This window comes from Podarcis tiliguerta (assembly GCF_965153285.1).
Source record: "Podarcis tiliguerta genome assembly, chromosome: 17".
NCBI classification, from domain to species: Eukaryota; Metazoa; Chordata; class Lepidosauria; order Squamata; family Lacertidae; genus Podarcis; species Podarcis tiliguerta.
The window spans coordinates 8,889,534-8,910,736 of NC_139550.1; the positions used below are offsets into that span (position 1 = coordinate 8,889,534).

Here is a 21,203-nt window from a genome sequence, read left to right on the forward strand (position 1 = left end):
TTTATAATAAGAGAAATATTACACTGAAGCGTATTTTACATTTACATTGTAGTCTATGTGTCTTGTTGAATACGTGTGTGTGTGTGTGTTAGGTCAAGCAGGGGTTTTTGAATGTGAAACATAAAATGGTATCTTGAACAAGCACAGCAACTTTTATATTAATCTTTCAGTCTTTAAGGCATATTGCGTTACACTTTGCATTTTCTTCCTTCCTTTGAAAACGAGGCGGTATTTCAACTTGACGTGTGGAATTCTGCCCTTCGTGTGCCTACTAAATTTCATTCCGATATCTCAGTATTCAGCAGAGCATTACAACAGGAGTGACAAATAAACAGACGTACACACAGAATGCCAAGTGAGTGCGTTAAACCAAAAGCATTACTTCCCTCGCCAAATATTTCATAAGCATGATTAGAGATAAACTGTGGATGATTATGATCAATGATTTGTTTACATTTGTGTTAATATGTGGACCACCCTTCCTTAGTTAGAGCTATGATCATCTTAAGCCCCTTTCTCGGAGCTTGTTGAAACTGCAGTGTGGTCACACTCACAAGTGCACTCTTGCTTTGGATTGTCTTCTCAGCTGTCTTGTGGGTGCTGACTTGGAAGATAAGCCCACCCTGTGTTTATACAGCGGTGGGCCAAAAAGGATGTCCGCTGGCATGCTTGGCACAATCTCCTTCCCTTTCCCATTGGTTGGATTTTTCCTCCAGCATGTTCATAAAGTGTCCTTATAACTTTATATACAGTGGTGCCCCGCAAGACGAATGCCTCGCAAGACGGAAAACCCGCTAGACGAAAGGGTTTTCCGTTTTGGAGGTGCTTCGCAGGACGAATTTCTCTATGGGCTTGCTTCGCAAGACGAAAATGTCTTGCGATTCCTGGGGTTTTTTTTTGCTCCCCACCCCCTTTTTCTAAGGCACTAAGCTGCTAATAGCCTTTTAGCAGCTAATCCGCTAATCCCTTAAGCCTTTAATAGCCGCTAATAGCCGCTAAACCGCTAATAGCGCTAATCCGCTAATGGGCTTGCTTCGCAAGACGAAAAAACCGCTAGACGAAGAGACTCACGGAACGGATTCTTTTCGTCTTGCGAGGCACCACTGTATTTGGACTTCCAAAGAAGATTGCACCTCTTCATGGAGAAATGCCGCAGAGAAATTCTGTAGTTGCACAAAAACTGAAAAGTTGCTTCCAGGGGCTAAAAACAGGATTCCCTTGGTGTACAGCAGCATTGAAGAAAACCTTACAAAACTCTCCCCATCACAGTTTCTCAGAGTATTTTAGGTTCTTTCCCAACACGCACCCCTGCCTCCGGCTGGAGTAGCACTGATGCAATAGCGACCACTGTTTTTCTGTTGTCGGTTTCTGGACTTTGTTAAACTGCTAGATATATGCAGTTTTCAGTTAATGTCTTTCCCCCTTTAAAAAAAAAAAGTTACCACCGGAACATGAGCCCATTGATTACGGTAAATCACATCAGAAGGGGGAATGTTGATGTGACCACATAACCATGCGTCAGGATCTCCTATTGTACTGCGATTTAATCAATGCACACATGTACACCATGTTTCAACAGTTAGTCCTTCTTCAAGCACAAAGGCTCTGAACGTTCTGTGGTTTCTCAGAATCCTGGTTCTCAAGAGATTTGGGGCATTAGCATTTCTGCTCTCGAGAACTGAAACTCTGTTGAGAGCTGGTCTATACAGTATGATGAATGAGCTGGTTCTTAGGTGATGTAGTCTTTTCCACTTCAGAATACAAGGTATGTGTGCATGATGGTCATGTTATTGAATGCTCCTCCACATAGATGGATGGATGATAGATAGATAGATAGATAGAGATATAGATAACTTTCTTACATGCAGTAAACGAGCACACCAGGGAGGATTCTCCTACACCTTTCTTCCTAATGTGTGGGTGCTGCTGTTGGTTTACTAGATGCAGAGGGGTTTTGGGTGGTTTGTATTGTTGTTAAGCAAAGGCACCAAAGCTAAAAGGCAGAAATCCCCATTATCTGGAACAGGGGCTGCTACAAAAAACAACAACAACAAAACAGCAACCCCACATTGCTCTTCTGCCATAACTTGACATGAGGCAAGTTGATCTTGTCATATGGAGGGAGTGGGGGGGGGGGTCAATTTCAGCGTTGCTACCCAAAATGACTTGTATAATGCCTAGTTCATCCCTAAATAGTAGTTTTGTCTAATAGCCAGGTTATACCCAGAGAGGCACCACGATTATAAAAACAAACAAACCCTGGCCTGAGTAATCATGATTCTTACCTTGTGAGGGAATGGAATCTAGAACTCTCCCAGCAGAATGGGGAGGTACTTTTTAAAAAATGCAGATTTCTTTTTAGCTCTGATGTTCCTATTTCACTTGCAGATTCCATAAAACTGCATTAAAAAACAAACATACGTTGTTTCCAAAATACCAATGTTTTCATATTTTCAAAATTCAGTAAAAGCAAGCACAATTGTAATACCCAGTTTCTAAATAAGGTTGTGAAACTTATTGTTACTGTTATTTATGTAGCATTCTCAGTGTTTATAAGCAAAACTAGTTGTAACTTGCAAGTAAACTCCAGTATTACATGAAAATATATGATCCAAGAGGGTCTTCACAAGAAAAAAGGTGCTGTTCTTAGATACAATTGAAGTCTGTGCTTCTCCTTAAATGACCAAGACAGCTATTTTTATTTCATTTGCAAGCCTCTGTTACAGCCTGTTACTATTTAGTACTTTTCAGGCCATGTTCACGAGGTGTTTCCCTTACTTTCCTGGAGCTTCCTTTCAGTATCACGGACTATGCTGTCTGCTGTGAAGGTTACTATGACTGCCACCAGCAGTCTGCTGCATCAGGCAAGGTGTTTTTTGTTTTTTCAACTTTGCTGCTTTCCCATCTTTGCAAAGTTCAGACAGTGTGCAAATGGCATTTTCAACTTCTGACTTTGCCAGTGGACTTGTGCTTGCTGAAGTGGCAAAATTCTGTCTGGGTTACGTCCCTCCAGACTGGAGGCAGGTGCTCACATTATTGAATGCTCTCTGACAGTGAAAAGTTTCCAGTGAATAATGAACATGGTGGGGAGGGGAAGGCCAGAGTGGGACCTTTCTTCTTGACATCCTTGCTTTCTATCTGCAGGAATTTTTCTTCTCCTTTTGCTGGGAAGGAGCTTTCAGTCAGGGTGCTTCCAGGTGGGGTGTTAACTCTGGAATTGCGATGCTTCGTTCATTTGCTTTTTATGGGGCAGCCAGACGCCGTCCTCGTTCAGTCATTGCCGTTTTGTGTTTTCTCCGTCTCTCCAGTCGTTGCCATTTTGTGTTTCTGCCTTTCCACCAGTCCACAGAACATCCAACTGTTTTGCAAAGAGTGGGACAGTAGCCCACCATGTTTAGCACTGTCATCCTGTTATTTCCCTTTTCTTTTGCTGAGGCAGTGTTTGGATGTGTACAGTGATGGGTGTGTAGGGAGGAGGGTTGAGACTATAAAGAAGGTAATATGGGGGGGTCCGAAAGAGGAAACCCTTTAAGGAAGCGATTCAGGAGCAAGTATAATTCCCCGTTCAGTAAACCCCACCCAGTCTTACCATGCTGCTGCAAGGTGTACAGATCATTACGAGATAGTAATACCGATGGCGTCTCCATTATACACCTTTAGGCACCAGGCAAAAACGTTCCTCTTTACAAAGGCCTTTGACTGATTGACATCCAATGCCTTTTTAAAATGTGTTGTGGAGGGTTTTTCTATCGGGTTGTTTTAGTTTTTATTTTAATTATGTATTTTGTGTTTTTATATTGTGATTTAATGTTGCAACCTCCCTGAGACCTGCTGATATAGGGCGGTATGCAAATTAAATAAATATCATCATCACTATATAAGATGTGATGCAGAAGCACATTTGCCATTCTGCCTTCTTTTCATTGTTCAAGAGGGATGTTTTCAATTGCACCACAGAGCTCCCCTCAAGTCTTTCTGTCTGAAGAAGCGGAGCCCGCTCAAAGGCTCACCACTTCAGCAAGAAATAGGCCGCAGAACAGCGTAATTTTATTCCCCAGGCCATTGTGTTGGATTCCAAGGATATGGGAAGGATAGGCTACAAATCCATTTGTAGTTTTCTTTCATTTTCATTTTCTGAGGGAGAAATTCGTAGGCTTGTATGTCTGGTGGTGCTCTTTCACAGGCCTGGTGTCCAGAGAACCAAGTGAGATGTTTTAACTGGGTTTCTTTTCCAAATTCGGACCTTCACGTCTTCTTTTGAAACTTCCTTCTTATCCAGAAGCAGTTTGCCGTATAGTATGGAGAGGCAGTGCTGTCTGAGAACCACAAGCCCAGAGATATACCAAATCTTGTAAAAAAATTGCTCTAGATCAACCACTCAGCTTTTCATTCCTATCCCCTTTGTCCCATCCCTTAAGTTTCACTGAATATCTCGGTCTGGTTTGTTTCAGCTTTCAGGAAGCAGTAACCTGCATTTATCCATTCTCGTTTTCATCCTCTGCCATCCCTACCCCACAATCCTACAGCTTCCCTGCTCCTTTCACATGTTGCCTTGCAGTACAGTGTGTGCAATACAGTCCAGTGCAGGTTTATTCAGAAATAAGTCCCACTTTTTCCAGTGGGGCTTACTCCCAGGTAAGTGTGAATAGAGTTGCAGCCTATGGTAGGCCGGGCCGTCTGCCTGTCTGCACAGCTAGGACATTGGGATGGCTGGTATGTACAGGACTTTGTGCTGTCTTGTTTCCTTGCCTTCCTATCAGATTCCCAATTCCAAAGGGAGCATTTTAAATCCCACCCATATTGTGCTTAGCTGATGCAGGGGCCTTCATCCTTCTCTCCCATTTTCCTTCTCCCAGTGACATATGTGGTGGGATAGCTTCCTAATCGCGCTATTCCTTGCATTCTGTCTAATAATATCATAGCCGCAGGAAGCTGATTGGAGGATGGGGAGAAAGTTTTTGATTAAGGCCATTAAATCCTATCCAGCACTTCTCTGTTCTCTCCCTCCTTTCTCTGCCCCTCAGGCCGCCTTCTGTGCAGTTTTCGAAGGCGGGAGGGCATTCATTGCAGAAGCACATGATGAGACAGATCCGTAGCAAAGGGAGAAAATGTTTATGTTACGTTTTGAAAAATCAGAAGAAGAAAAACTTGGAAGGAAGGAAATCAGACCAACGGCCATAAAACACTTCCAGACAACCTGTTTATTGAGCATTCATCCCGATTTTGTTCATTTATGGGGAGTTTATATGGCATCAGCTGCTTTTTTGAGCATCCATTCTGTTTGTTTTTCATTTGACACCACATCAAGCAATTGTTATCTCACACGTTCCAGTGCATTTCCATGTCACTTTCTGTTTACAAAACATCTGGGTCATTGCTGGCTTCTTGTGTAAGAGCACCAAATTCATTTCAGTTACACAACCTGAGTTTGCCACCTGTAAAATAGCAACAGACTGGCAGTGCCCCTAGCCACTGTCCAAGTAGCACATTCCTTTACTGTGTCTACACAAATTCCCACATTGACTCTGTTTCTAATTGCCTCATTGGACACTGGCACTCAAAATGAAGATTCTCTTCTGAGTTTATTTCCATCAGTACCACTGGGATGTCTGGACACCCCCAGCCCTGCCAGAAAATCCAAGAAGACTTGTCAAAACTAATTTTGCTTTCCTTGAAATTCATCAGAAGATTCGCCCTGAAGAAGAATGTCCAAATTCACATTGAATTTCCCTATAGCGAAAATCCCTCCTGGTAGCCTCCATCCCATCATGCTGCAGGAAATTTATCAAGAACTTTTTGGTTTCACCTAAAATTTCTCAGACGTTTTTGGCTGGGCAAAAAAGACTCTCCAGATTTGTTTCGAATGTTGCTTTCGGCAAAACCGGGTGACAACCTGGGGACGTGTGAAACCCTTTGGTTTCCCTCAGAATTCCCTTAATATTTTATCCAAGGAGGAGCTCCCACATTTGCTCTCAAATTTCGCTTTCAGTGAATTTCAGGAAAATGTCGGCGGCAGCCACTCTAACCACCACTTGTGCTTGTGCCGGCTGCCGGTTCTTGCAACCAGTTGTTAGAAGAGAATCAGTCTTGGATTTCCACTTAAGTATATGTTAAGAATCCAACTAGTCAATTGGGATTCCTATTTCTCCAAACACAGGTTAGTAGAATACCAATCATAGGCAACAGAGGACTGCTAGTTGGTCTGGCAAATCAAAACTCATACTGTACCCCCACCCATATTTCCCCCCTTCTCTCTCAGCTTCCTACTCCCTCCCTCTAGCTGTGCCATTCTGCCATTCTCCCCTGTCCCCTTCCTTTCCCCATCGGTCCACAGTTGCCACCCCCTTCCTCCCCATCACACAGCATCTTTCGTTATGGTTTTATCCTCTTCCTGTCCAACCCACATTGCTCCTCCCCTCCTCCTGATTGGCAGGCACGCAGTAGCCGAGGAGGAGGAAGAGTAAAGGAAAGTGGGTCATTGTCTCTGGGTACAGGCATGAGCTGTGCCCAGCTGAACTGTACTGGCAGCCTGACACCATGCCAAGCAACGAAGAAGCGGGCAGGGAGAGACCCAGACAGACCAGAAGGGAAGCTCTAGCCAGCCTTGACTTAATGGGAAGAGGCAGCTCTCCGTGGCCCCTGAGGAAATGCAGCTCCAGCCTCAACTTTGCAAGGGCTCAGCTTGTACTTCTGCCTAGCTTTGTGCTTTTCCAGTGGTCAGTGCTACAGCGAGGCATCTGCTTTGCTGTACTAAGAGCTCAGAAACATGTCTTGATGGATCAGACCCAGGTCCATCTTGTCCACCATTCTGGTTCCAGCGAGAGACATCCAGATGGATTTGGAAGTTCACAAGCTGGGCAAGAAGGAAATGGCCCTCCCCTGTGCCCCCACCCTTTGACTACTGGATATTTTGCTTAGCAACTTCAGAGATCCCACCTGGCATTGCCCACAAAACTTCAGCATTTGCTTGTTTCCATAAGGCTAGTGTGGGGCACTTTTGGGCTTCCAGCTACAACTCCCACCAGCCCCGGCAAGCATGGACAATAGCCAGGGGTGATGGAGTTGTAGTTCAGCAACATCTGGAGGGCCAAAGATTCCCCACACCTGGTCATAGGGGCTAGTAACTTGCATTTTAAATAAAGAAATAACAGATTCCCTTCATTTCCCAAATGAAATGGCACACAGTGATTCTGGGCTGAGAGAAGGGAGACCTTCATTTATGGGCAGCCCCTGAGGATTGTTGCAGTGACTTCCTTTGTGGCATGTGCTTGGCATGCGGCTGGAATAAGTGAGGCTTCTGTCTGAAGCAGCTTGGTGGATTGCAGGGAAGAAGGGGGCCTTTGCAGCACATAGAGATTAAGCTCTTTAGGTCTTTAAAAGCCACAGCTATCATTTTTGAATTATGCCCAGAAAGCTGGAGGGAGCCAGTGTAGAGAATGCATTTTTAAACACAGAGTTGTGCCAGCAATTTTCAGCATGGGTGCAATATTTAAGTGTCAGCTCCCTTTTTCTTTTCCGTCCTCTGGTGTTGTCCCTTAAATGTTTAGGCCCAAAGGGTTGGTTCTGTGAGGTAAGGGGTATTTCAGGGCAGCTGTACTTCTTTCCTTTTGGTCCGCGGCCTCTGTGGACCTGCTGAGACCTTCTGCCTCCGGTGCTGTCAATCTGGCCTTCTTTGACCGAGGTGGGAGATGAAAAACGTAAGTTGCTCGAAATTTTAGGTCACGGTGATTTTTCTCCAATTATCTTTTCATTAGGAAGGTGGAGGAGGCTTGAACATCTGTGAAACACATTTAATCTCTGCAAATCGGCTTTACATGCACTATGATTTTATTTTGCTATTTTGCTTCTTGTCTAGCTAGCAGGAGCAACAGAAATATGGGTTTCCACCCAATGGATTTCTCTCTTTTTTTGGGGGGGGGGGGGTAAATGCAGCTGGGGGAAATCCCTGGAGAATCCTGATTATTTCAGACCTGTTTGACAACAGAAAATCAGCTATGGTTCAGTGTTTTCATGGACTGTTGGCTGTACCAGTGTTTTGGGGTGTCTGAGGTGGTGGTATCCTCTGAGGTTGGGCTTGGTGTTTTCACCAAATCCAAAGTCACACCAGATGCCCTGGAGCATGCATGGCAGTTTCCTAGCATCCCTGGGAGTGCTACATCCCACTTTATGTGCCTATTCAAAGACTTATGGTGATGTGGAGGGCTGGTGAAAAATGTTAATACCTATGGTGGATGCCTCAGAACATATGGGGTAGGAGTCTGGCTTGGCTGAGATATTCTTCTGGCCACACAAATTCTCCACTCTTAGCATCCATTTTCACCCCACTCGTTTTGTGGGCCTGCTCCAGAAAACCCAGCACTAGATTTGTCCCACGAGTCAGCATTTTCTGCCTCACGCTCCTGTATTCTTAATGTTGCCCTACAGCTTTCCTTTGAAGCTCTGCATTTGGGAATATTTCTGTGTAGGAGAGAAAGAGACGAGAATTACAAAGGCCCAATTAACTGAGAGGGAGGATTCTTCCATGACGAGTTGAGGAACTGCTGCATATACTGAGCAACATTAAATTAATAATTCCATGAGTGTAACAGCTCCCACAATGGAACTTCCTCTCTCTCCCCTCCTCGCTGTGCCCCAAAGGGGTGAGGGGACCCCCAGAGAAATTTAGGAGGGCACAGAGATGGAGGGCAAGGGAGATGAAATTCCATTGTGCTAGCAGAAGTCAACCCACTCACGCAGTGACTTTGTAGATACAACCCATAGTTAGCCAAAGGTAACTATGAACCGCCTCCCCTCAAACAACCTTGAGTGATGGGCAATAAGAAAAAATTATATACAAACAGATATACACAAGTTTGCGCTGAGGCATGGACTTGAAGATGCAGAGAGAAAATCCTTGTTTTTCCAAATGCTATACATGTATTTTCTATGGCTGTCACTCAATTAAAAACCTTAACTGATTAATTGTATGTTTTAATCAATTAGATCTGCATAAAGGTTACATTTTTTTTTAAAAAATTAATCACTCTGAAAAAAAGAGCATACTACTTTCATTTTTTGTTGATCTGCCATTGAAGATGCCAGCTTATCACACAGTCTCCCCATGATAGAGAATGTGGAGCGTACACCTATCAGAGGTTGTCAGTTGTGTATATTTCTAGCAGACTTTTGTGTTAAAGGCTTTATGTAGACTTTTATTAAAACCAAATGAACTGGGAGCAACTTTTTATTTATCAAAAGTGTCTTAATTAATCTAGTTAATTCATTGCCTAACGTTTACAGTTTGAATAATGACTGAAGTAGCCTCCAGTCCCTAGATACACTAAGGACACGCACTCTTTCTGTTTCCTCTGAGCAAAACTGGACATCATAATCAACCCAGGGCTGCCACTGTAAACAGCAGTTCCATGTTTCCCCAGGCATCTGGTTGGTCACACTAAGGATGCTGAATGAGATGAGCCATTGATTGACTTGATCCAACAGGCACTTCGTATGTGCTCACTTCCTTCTTTCCTTTTTCTACAATGAGAATTACTTGTATCCTCATGTACGGTAATTATAGAATCATAGACTTGTAGAGTTGGAAGGGACCTTGAGGGTCATCAAATCCAATCCCCTTTAATGCAGAAATCTCAGCTAAAGCATCCATGACAGATGGCCATCCAACCTCTGCTTAAAAACCTCCCAGGAAGGAGAGTCCACCACTTTCCAAGGGAGTCCATTCCACTTTCGAACAGCTTTTACCATCAGAAAGTTCCTCCTGATGTTCAATCGGAATCTCCTCCCTTGTAGCCACTGGTTTGGGTCCTACCTTCCCAAGAAGCAGAAAACAAGCTTGCTCCATCCATCTGCTATTTATTTCTCCATCCCCTGCCCCAGTCCTCCTTATTGGCTGTCAGTCACTGATGTGGGTGGAGAAGTACTTAAGTCGAATGCCAGATAAGTTGTTCTGTGCACTGGATTAGAGAGGAGGGTGAACTTCAGATGGGGCTGCCATTTTTGGAGGCATCCCTGTGTTTCTTACAACTGGGTCTTCCCTTGTTGCTATCCAGAGCCCTTCTCATTCTCCCACCTCCTTCTGCCTGCTCTTACTAGATTCTCCCACTCCCTTCCAAACATAACCATACTTAGAGCTAGCAGGCATATGAATTTGCCCTACTTTCCCTCATTCCCACTAGTCTTCATTAGATGTTGAGAACTGCGTCTGAAAATTGGAGGAAAGAAGAAAAACAAGCCAGGCTGGAGGGCAGAGTTACTTCCGTCAGCCAAGCACCCCAAGTGGGGCACATTGATGTATGCCCACTTTCTCATGTGTAGCGCCATTCAGAGCAGAAAGTCTTTGGGCTGGCAACTTGAAAACACAGCCGCATGCACACCGGCCTTAAGTAAAGTGATATAAAACAAGTGCTATTTTTCATTTATTATCAGTTTAAGCATTTGTTAGCTGCCTTCTGCCCGGTGTACTTGGGACAATGGGAAGAAAATGCAAGGTAGAAACTTGTAAAACCTGTTTATACCAACACAGGGCAAAGCCATTCTAATCTGGTCATTGAAAGGCTAGTGCTGTTTAAAGGTCAGCCGGAGTCTTAACTGGGAAGGGTTAGGAAACAGACCTTTGAACCACAGGTAGAAAAGTGGGGTCCAAGGTAGTCCTAATTATGGGCCTGGAAAAACTGGATTCTGAGACCTGCAATGACCATGCCCATTAAGCACACTTGTGCATGTTTGAATAATGTATGTTTCCCCCCTGTAGCTTTGGGGTGCAGTGAAAATTCTGCTGAGCCCCCCATTTAGCTTTGGCAAGTTGTGGCCCACAGAAAGGCTGTATGGATTCATTTTGCCCACTTGCCTCCAGGAGCGATGCTCAAAGCTCAAGCTTTTAAATTTGCTGATGTTGCATGGGGTGAAGCAGCCGCAGCTCCCAAACAGCCAGAAGGAGCCTCAGCTGTCTCCCCTCCTATGTTTAAATGCAAATGATCTCCAGGTGGCAAGCCTAGATGTGGATTTTTCTTCCCCTGGAAGAGAGGAGGAGGCTAGTTCCTCTTCCCTTAGGAGACCCAAAGTGACAGCATCATACAGATCCCTTACCTGTGGAATGTCGGGAGGCAGGAGAGGTGGGCGGCTCCTCTAGACAAGAGAGAGTTTCTTGCATGATGTAGGCAGGCGAAGAGAAGTCTCAGACGATGCATTGAGGATGAAAGATAGTCTGCTCATTTATTTGTCTGCAAGACTCTGGGCGGCGGGAGGACCTGAGGGTAGAAGTTGAATTCTATACAGCAATCCTTTGTCTGGCTTGCTATGCCAGGAGCTGGGTGGGAACTGTACTCTGCCCACTTGTAAGTCCTTGAAGGGGAATCACGGCTGCAACAAAAACAAGCCCAGGCATGCATATTAAGTTCTGGTGGATGCAGTGTGTGTGTGTGTGTGTGTGTGTGTGTGTGTGTAGATTTTTGTCCACAGAGGTGATTACTCTCCTGCAAACGTCACATGGGGTGGCGTATGGAGAGCAGAGCCGTGCTTTCATCTTAAGCACCGTTCTGTTTAGGAGTGCCTAGAGGGAAAGGCAGCTGCTCTTTCCTTGCCATTTTGCATTATCACATGCAACATCATTGCTGCCTCTACCACCTCCTTCCATACCATCACGGCCTGTTTTCTGAGCTTCAGGAAGGATGCACCAGCACAGTACTTCTTCAGCCATTCTGAGCTTACTAAAATAGATGTGTACCTATATCCTCAGATATAAGTTGCCTCTTGTGCTCTCATCGGTTTAACTGATCACTGATCTTGCTAGCTAGGGATGATGGGAGTTGTAGTCCAAAAACAGCTGGAGACCCAAGTTTGGGCAATACTGGTTTTTAGGGCTTGCAACTACCTAGAACCCTACTTGGAAGTATTGGCATAGTTGCCAAAGGGTTTTCTTCTTCTTCATGGTTGTCAAATCGATGTAGAATCAAGCCTACATATTATTTAAATCAGGGGTGGCCAACTGGCAATCTGCTCACAATTTTATCTGGTGCCTCACATTCCTATCAAAAGTGTTCTCAGGTTGCAATAAATAGAGATCTCACATTTTAATGTTACATCTCACTTTTGGAATATGCTTATAATATGCAAATGCACGTATGGCTGGTAGTTTGTTTTGAGAACAATATTGATCAGAGTTGGGCCATCTTGGATCTTTCAAAGTGGTCTCTCTCACTATGGTATTGTCTGGAGCGTTGCATGATGAGAGTCAAATGACTTCACAAACTACCTTAATGGCTCTCGGGGAGTTTGGGGGGGGGGGTTGGAGTGCAGGTTTCCCCTTCATTAATAGGGTCGGGGTCTGAAACACATATATTACAGGTATGTGTGTGGGGGAGAGAAATCTGATTTGGGCTACATTCTGACAGCACTTTCCGGTTTTCTTTTTTGTCAAATCATTTTTATTAAGTTTTACATTTCAAATTTAAATTCAAACAGTCAAAGGATTCAGGGAATGCTAAATGATGATGTTGATGTTTAATGTTCACTTTCCAGTTTTCTTGATGTTCCCTTACTGATAATTTTTTGTATTTTATGTGATCTTCTGCATGGCATAAATGTCACTTCTGGAAGTCTAGTGGAACTTCAGTGCTCATTCCTGGTTTAGTTGTTTTCAGGGGGGAAAACTGTTTGCAACCCTGTTAACCTGGAAAATAGTGGGATGTAATTTGGGGCAGTATCCTGGCATACAGTTCTCTCCTGTCATTTTCATGGGCGAATCATGGGGGGCCAGAAGCACACATGCACATAAAGTGTGTATGGAGAAGGGGGCAACATCTCTGATTATGTCTGCTGGGAAAGTCTACAATACAAATTGTCAAATGGAGTTGTCACCCCAAAATTCCCCCTTACAGCTGTCCATTTGTCATTAGCCAGAGTTCCAAGGCCTGTCTTTGCCCCTACTCAGAGAGTCCTGCTGGCTTCAACAGGTGAAACGTGAAACGTGTGGATATAAGGACCAGGGGGGAAATAAATGGGAGAAAGCTGTGGTGCATTTAAATGTACAGGTGGAGTCTCCAGGTTGCCAAGTAACAAATGGTTCACTTAAATTTTGACCAGTAGATTGACTTGCTTCCTGAATCCAGACAATTATATAATTCCAGTCTAGCACTAATGGGGGAAAAAAGTGTGTGAAACAAAACTGGAATCAGCAAGAATGAATAGCACTTACTGAGTACTTATTTTAGCAGCCTTCCCTAACCAGCTGCCCTCTAGGTGTTTTGACCTCATCCTTGATCATTGGCCATGCAGGTTGGTGCTGATGAGAGTTGTACTTTGAAACACCAAATTGGAGAGGCCTGATTCATAGGGTCGCTTTTCCCAGCGGAGCTGCCCTTTTATGGGCAGCCCTTGCGTAGAATTCTAAAGACCTCCCGACATCCAGTAGCATAATGCTTTTATAAGAAACAATTAAAAGCAGCAAATTAGCTAGCTTCTGTGAAACTCAAAATACAGCTTGTGAGTTGGTTAGTTCTAATAAATATATTGCTCTGTTGCTGCTGCATGGCTTATTCCTGACCTCATTCAGTATGCCGCTATTGAAATCACATTTTTAAAATTTGGATTAATATTAACAAGTTTCATTCAGCCGCTAATGGCCCAATTAAGGAGGATTCTCACTTCAGCTGCTTCCAGTGGGCAGTCCAGTAATAGGCACCATATTTGGATCAATTGGCTTTGGAGAGTAACTACAGATCGGCAAATTAGTCAGTTTCCAGTCTAATGCTGCTTTCAGATGTTTCCATCCTTATGTTTGCTATTGAAACTTCATTGGAAGAACTGGGAAATGTGAAAAACATAACCGCACAATCCTAACCATGTCTCCTTACAAGTCCTGTTGAATTCGATGGTGCTTACTCTCAGGTAAATGGAGTTAGGATTGCCACTGAAATTGATCAGCATTATAAGTCCAGAAATGGCAGATCAGCTCACATCAAATTTTCAAGCATCTAAGAGGACCTAAAAATTCTAACTTTTCATACCAGATGTGGTTGTGGAGACCAGAGACAGATGACAGTTCTATCCAAAAGTTGAAGAAGGTTTCATAGAGCTTTCATTCTCATTGAGTATCTATTCTTTTTGTCTCTAATGAAATAGGTGTTATGGGCTTTTGAAGCACTACTTAATATGCAAACAATGGGCACAAAGATGATGAGAGCCCCCGCCATGGGCAACGATGTCAGTTTCATGCCACTGTCAACTCACTGAAATAACATGAATCTGACCCCAACCTTAGAAAAGTTGTGGAGGATCCATTATCAGATATATCAGGAATGAGGAACCACACATGTCCTGTCATATTCCACATGTTGTTGACCTCTAACACCCATTAATCATGACCACTGCTCATGTTGGCTGGGGCTGATGGGACCTGGAGTCCAATAACATATGGAGGACCACAGGTTCTTCACGCTTGGCATATGGTATGAAAAGGGAGGGAGACATTTGTGTGTCCCACTGCCAAGTGACACAGGTAGGGTATTGCTGAATCTAGTACAGTTGTTTCCTACTTTCCTGTCTCTTTAGTGAGGTGACATCAGTAAAAATGGTCACTAAGAATTTAAGGTCAAAAAGCCGTCAATTAGTGATCACTGAAGGAGCACTTGCTCCCTTACTTCTGTCCTCATGCCAAGATCTGTAGAAAAGGCCCCTTTACTCGTGGAAACATGGACCTTTTCTGTCATGATTGCTCATCTTTGGAACTTTACGCTATGGCTATATGAAACTTCCATCTTAGGAAGAACTTCCTAAGAACAGAGGGAGAAAAATCTGCTTCACTCCCAGATGTCTTTAGATATTTATAAGTTTCCAAAGTTTGAGAGCTTGTGGAAGCAAATCATGTGCCCCCTCTCCTTGAGTGATTGACACTCCCCAGAGAAGCCTAACCCCTTGGCTGATTCTGTCCCACCTTCTAGAAATGTTTGTTGACTTTCATGTCTATGAAGAGGTAATTAAGGTTGGCCTTATTGTACTGTTTGTTTAGTCTTGGTCTACTGGATTTTAACATTCCAAGTGTTCACCACCACCACCTAAATCTGTTTTATCAAGGCTGCAATATTTACTGTGTAATCCTAGGCATGTTTACTCAGAAGCAAGTCCTATTTTGTCCTGTGGGGTTTACTCCCAAGTAAACATGTTTAGGCTTAAGAAGCCTCACAGCTCAATCCTAATAATGTCTATCCAAAAGTAAGTCCTGTAGAATCCAATGTTCTTACTCTTGGGTAAGAACAACCATAGTACAGCAAAACACCACTCAAAACATAATTAAACTGATAAAACAGTCCATTGCATGAGTTGACATATTCTGTGACAACAGCAGTCTATAAGTGTAACACCCTTTCTGCTCCCAAAAACCAGATCCTACTCATTGACAATTCAACTTAATAGTTTAATAGCAGTTGAAAGTCCCCAACTATCTGACATTCTTCATCCACCACCTTTAGTTATTCGCAGTTCACTGTTTCTTCTGGGCCTAATATTGTGGCTAATGCTAACTATGACTAATTTCACAAAGCCATCCTTAGAAGCCACGTCTTGGAGTTGACTCAACTGAAATTAATCATAGTTAGTGTGAGTGACAGTTTGTTGCTGTAGACAATCCAAAAAAATCATGGGTAACCAAAAGCAAAGCAAACACTTCCAAACTTCCCCTGACCAGAGGAGAGCCTGAGGCTTATTGTAGCTTGTTCCTGCACATGCATGTCTGCAAAACCAGATGTCCTTTTTGCCACGGAGAACCACATGTGTTGGTGGGAAGCAACTCATGCCAGTGGCCAAAGCCAGCTATGGGCAGAGCCAATAACACACACATGCCGGGGTGAGTCAATTTGGTTTCTCTAATATTACCATATTGCCAATCTTATATTCGGTTCTTCACATTTCCAATTTACAAAGCAAAATTGTTGTTTGAAGTGGGCATGAAAATTCATCAGTATTTTAGTATGAAAGTCTCCTAATAAAAAAAAAAAAGTTTGGGATGCAGTTTTGTCTAATATACACATTTCCCCAAAGCAATATTCCCTAATACAATGCATTTTATATACTAGTTTCAGTGTATATGCTCACTTTATAGTAGCATATGCATTTTTCTACGCATTACCTAGCTGGAGAACTGCATTGCAAAATTCAGAGAAAATTGAACTTTGAAGGCTAGCTGTGCTTCACTTCACATATTGTTTTGAAAATTTCAAATTTGATAAGCAAACCTTGAAATGTGAACTGAACGGACTTTTTCTCCTATCCCTAGCATACACTCCTACACATACAGACTCCATTGTGATGGGGAGGAAGGCACCAGGGAGAGTCATCCCTCCACGCCCATTCCTCCCCATCACATCCATACTCTCCCCAGCCTGCAAACCAGCTGTTTGAGTATTACTCTCCACATGCCTTCCTCCCAGCTGTTTGGTGGGCTGAGAGAAACATGATTTCCATGGGGAGGAAACTGCACTGGTGTGACTCCAATCACAATTGTGCTTCCCCTCAGGCAGAGAATTTAATTGGTGGTGGGCACCCAGTTGGGCCATGGGCTGCTCACATGTGCGCTAAGCCATGTTTTAGTGTGACATGTAAACACTGCCTCTCTCTCTCTCTCTCTCTCTCTCTCTCTCTCTCTCTCTCTGTGTGTGTGTGTGTGTGATGCTCTTCTGGAGAAAATTATACATCATTGTCCTGGGACTCTTCCGTGATGTGCCATCTGGGCGCATGGGAGGCAGCTGTTTGGTTGTGCTGTAAATTGCCATCTTAATAGGGCACAGCATTTGTGAAGCATTTCTAGCTGCTGACTCTAGAAAAATGTTTCCCTTTGCCTTCCTGTTCTTCCAGTCTTTTCTCCTTCTCCTCAGTCATGTTCCCGTTATGAAAAAAAGAAAACGTATGCAGCAGTTAAGAAAAAAAAAGATGAAAGCTTGATCTTTTTGCCTGAAGCAACGTTTGCAAAACTGGCTTTGTTTTGGCAAGAGGGAAATTAACCCCATCTTAAAAGTGAGGGATATTGAAGAGCCTTATCTTACCTTGCAAAGTTAAAACTGTTTTTCTGCCTGTAAATCACCCCGAGATTGTGAACTCCGATGCATATTCTGAATCCCCTTGAGCAAAATCAATGACAGCTTCTGACAGCAAAATTAATGTATTTACCACTGATATTTTTGAATTCTGGGGACTTCAGAATGTTGGTCCCATTGGTGATTTTCAGGAATGGCTAGATTTGGTTTCCTTTCACCCTAAAACATTGCATTTAGCAAAAACTAATTTTAAAAAAAAAATTTAAGAACAAAAAAGCATCATATAGTGATGAAGGGAAATCTGCCCCACAAAATCTAAGTTCTAGGCTGTACAGTCTTACAGGCACTAACCTCATCTGATCACAGTCAGTGGGACTTACAAATTGGTAGAAATTCAGCTTGAACCTTGTTCCCAGAAACCAGAAGAATGAATCCAGAAGTAAGGATTATGGACTTACCTTGGAAGGAACAACTATTAGAGGGAGAATTTATTGCACATTAGATAAATATTGTACATTGCATAATCTTTTCCTGCATCTTACTTATTTTAGGAAACGGTGATGTTCAATCCTGCATGTGCACAGCATATGCAGATGTGGATGGATTACAGGTGTGCCATTGGATACTTATTGTCAGAAAGGAATGGGATGCTCTCTCATTGTAGGACAGGGTTTCCCAAACTTGGGTCTCCAGCTGTTGTTTCACTATAGTTCCCATCATCCTTGACCACTGATCCTGTTAGCTAGGGATGATGAGAGTTGTAGTCCAACAACAGCTGGTGTTTGGGAAACCCTGGTGTAGGTCGTTTCAGGTTGCTGAACTTGCAACAGTGTCCCTACTTACGGGAAGACATATGCACAAGCAAGCACACAGGTAGAGACTTCTGGTGATTAGTTAAAGCTGTGTTTGCCTTATGGGCTACATTGCTGAGGAGTACAGTCCACAGCTCCCCATGTTTCTGGCATGGAATGCTTAGATATATATCCTGGTTTGGAAGACATGAGTCAGCTTTCAGGTTACATATTAAAATTACCTACGGGAGCTTGCTGGGAACAAACAATAAACTCAGAGGAGACTAGCTTTCAAATAAAGAGGAGATGTGTTCTTCAGCAAAAACCCTGAACAATACATTCTGCTGATGGGTATCTTTACATTTTAATAGGACGATGAAGTGAAAGTGTTTCAAAACTATTTAAATAGCTGAAAAACTAGTTTTGCGGCAATTGCCTAGCTTCACATTGCTTCTCTGCAAATGCACCTTAGCTCAATACTTGACCTAAGGAAAGAAAGCTCTTTTTAAAAAGTCATCACAATCAGCTTCGCAAGAGCAGCCAGGAGAGTCTCTCTTTCTCAAACTGTATCCTCTGTTAAAGCAAACTTTGGTTATGCAGACAATAGGATATTGTGTGTTTGACAGAAACTCCAGCTTCCGCTTTTTCCGACAGAGAAAACTAACTAGGAACTTCAGAGTTCAAGTCATACACAGGCCAGCTGTGTCAGGAGGCCATGTAGACATTTTAATACCAAATATAATAGGGATATTCCTGCCCACCTAGCAGTTCGAAAGCACGTCAAAGTGCAAGTAGATAAATAGGTACCGCTCCAGCAGGAAGGTAAACGGCATTTCCGTGCGCTGCTCTGGTTCGCCAGAAGCGGCTTAGTCATGCTGGCCACATGACCCGGAAGCTGTACGCCAGCTCCCTCGGCCAGTAAAGCGAGATGAGTGCCGTAACCCCAGAGTCGGCCACAACTGGACCTAATGGTCAGGGGTTCCTTTACCTATAATAGGGATATATAGTGAAGGACTGTAAACCCAGGTGTACACTCTGCACAGATGATAATATTAAGTAAGTAATATTAAGATAAATATTAAGGTATCCCTTATTGACTATGTGCATTTATTCAGCAGCATTTCTGTTCTTCCTTGTTTACCTCGCCTCGACAAGGATTCCATTTTTGGAAGGAAGTCTCCTTCCCTCTAATAGCTTCCTTGACTTTATATATTAACTGTGACCTACCAGTTGAACACTGACAGGCTGGAGGTTCAGTTGGGCTCCCTGTGACCAATCCATTGGCAAGGTGAATTTTGTTTGCTGGTAGGCTGGGAAACAGAAGGATGGTTGTTGACCTGCTTAGGTTTAATAGCTTAATCCCCTTTTCTCCCTCTTTTTTTAATCTTTAGCCTGCACCGTCGGCACCTTCAAAGCATCGGTGGGAGATGCACCATGCAGTCCCTGCCCTGCCCACAGCTATTCTTCCACACCAGGCTCCAGTGAATGTGCTTGCCTGACCCGATACTACCGTTCGTCTTCAGACACCTCCGACACCCCCTGTACCAGTAAGTACCTGGGAGCGAGTGGGTTTGCTTTAAACCTTCTTTCCATTGGCCCCTGCTTCCTGCAATCCTCCTTTTAGCTCCTGGGCATTATCCCTCTGTCCTGGCCCCACATTTGGTCTGTTCTGGCTTTCTTCCCCTTAGCTCTTCTGTGCCCCTTTCCCATCTGTCCATGGCCTCAAGTCCTTCCTTGCTCCTGTCCAATTCTATTCAGGGCTATATTTCAATGGGCATCCTTTGGGACTCGCTCACTCCTTCACAGACATGGGAAAGGTTTTTACAGAAGATGCAGTTGTGTGTGACCGAGAAGAGTAGCTGATTCCTTATCCGAAAGCTGCTGGGATTCGCCGCTCCCCACACTGCTGTTTATCTGCCTTCTTTTAGGGAGGTATCTGGCAATGTTTGAGACACAGCATCATCCATGAAGGATTTTGAATGCCATGGTGCCTGTCCGTGGCAGAATGTATTGCAACTGATACTCAGGCTACATTGGAAACAGCCTTTCCTTCTGAATAACCAGAAGGATATGCTGCTTCTCTACATGGAGATTTCGCTTCATTTCATTATTGTGGCTACTAGAGGACCCTTCGACCCAAATGCTAGATGCAGCCCCTGCTTAATTTCATCTGGTTCCAGGCCTATTTCTAGGAAGTCATCTCTCTCCATTGCCCCACCCGCCGCCCCACCCATGAAAGGCCACCAAGGCGAGTAGCTGGTTGGGCCTCACTGTTGGAAAATGCTCTTCGCTTCCTCCATCAGTGTCACGCATGTTCCCCAGTGGAGCTGGGCGATATCTGGTTTTCAACATCACAATATATCACTAGCTAAACATGACATTATATCGATATATCACAATATACATCTGTGGTGTAATGGAGGAGTAGATTTAATAAAAATATTAAATAAACTTCCATATAAAATGTTTAATATATTTTCAACCACTTTAAGAGTAGTTTAAGTGATTTACTGGTCAATTTGCATCTGCTTCCTCACTCCGAGGCCTAAGTACAACCTGTGCATGCGTAAGTCCCACTGAGTTCAACTAAACTTCTACTTTCCTGGGAGTAAGCCTCATTGAATTCAATAAGGCTTGCTTGTGAGTAGACATGCATTTGCTTGCACTGCTTACTGAAAAAAACCCTCCCCATCATTCTCACATAGTGCCCAACCTCCCATTTCAGCATAAGGCATCAAGCTAAATCTTCTCCCCTCCACCACCCCCCCAGAAGCGCCCCCCCCCAAAGTCCTCATCCTACCAATCTTTCCCTTTTTATCAGAGGGAGGGAGTGCAAGCAAGCAAAAAGATACTCCTTTAAATAAAAAAAATTAACCCTTTTTAATATGGAGGAAAGCTATTTAGGGGGAACAACATAAAGACCACCAGAAAATAAAAATAAAAACTCTTCCCCCTCTTTTTCCCACTGGTGGAGGTGAGTATGAGGGAAGAAAGAAGTGCTTTCCAGTTCTTTGTTTACTTTGCTTTGTTTACTTTGCCTCTTTGATTATTAGCCATGGGGGGTTCCTCCTGGATTGTTAGCAGGCTCTGCAAAATTAGCTGAGCTCTAAGTGGAAAGATACTGGTGAAGCTGAAAGAGTTTGCTGGTTTCTGTGAGGGCTTATTGTTATTTCTTATCGGTTAGGAGGAATGAGGGAGAGAGCCAACAAAGCTAGCGACAAGGTGCCTGCAAATTATCTGCAAATTATCAGCAAATTATCAGCAAAGTATTGGTTCAGCTGAGCTATCCCCTGGGAACTTGTCAAATCTCCACCTTTTGTTCACCGGTATATTGCCTTGTTGAAACATTTAGCACAATGTTATTTCAATACCGGTATAAAGGTAAAGG

The 21,203-nt window shown here is 43.5% G+C and overlaps 1 protein-coding gene and 1 long non-coding RNA gene across 6 annotated transcripts in view; one reads left to right on the forward strand and one right to left on the reverse strand.

The window, feature by feature from the left end:
- Positions 1-21,203, reverse strand: part of LOC310667959 — a 145,923-nt gene that overhangs the window by 108,573 nt on the left and 16,147 nt on the right. The window lies entirely within an intron of this gene.
- LOC310667385 (ephrin type-B receptor 5) overlaps positions 1-21,203 on the forward strand; it is a 155,218-nt gene that overhangs the window by 95,533 nt on the left and 38,482 nt on the right. For all 4 annotated transcript variants that reach the window (XM_083419629.1, XM_083419627.1, XM_083419626.1 and 1 more), the window contains one exon: positions 19,207-19,362. In XM_083419629.1, coding sequence (XP_083275755.1) covers positions 19,207-19,362 — 156 coding nt within the window. The remainder of the gene's footprint in view (positions 1-19,206; positions 19,363-21,203) is intronic.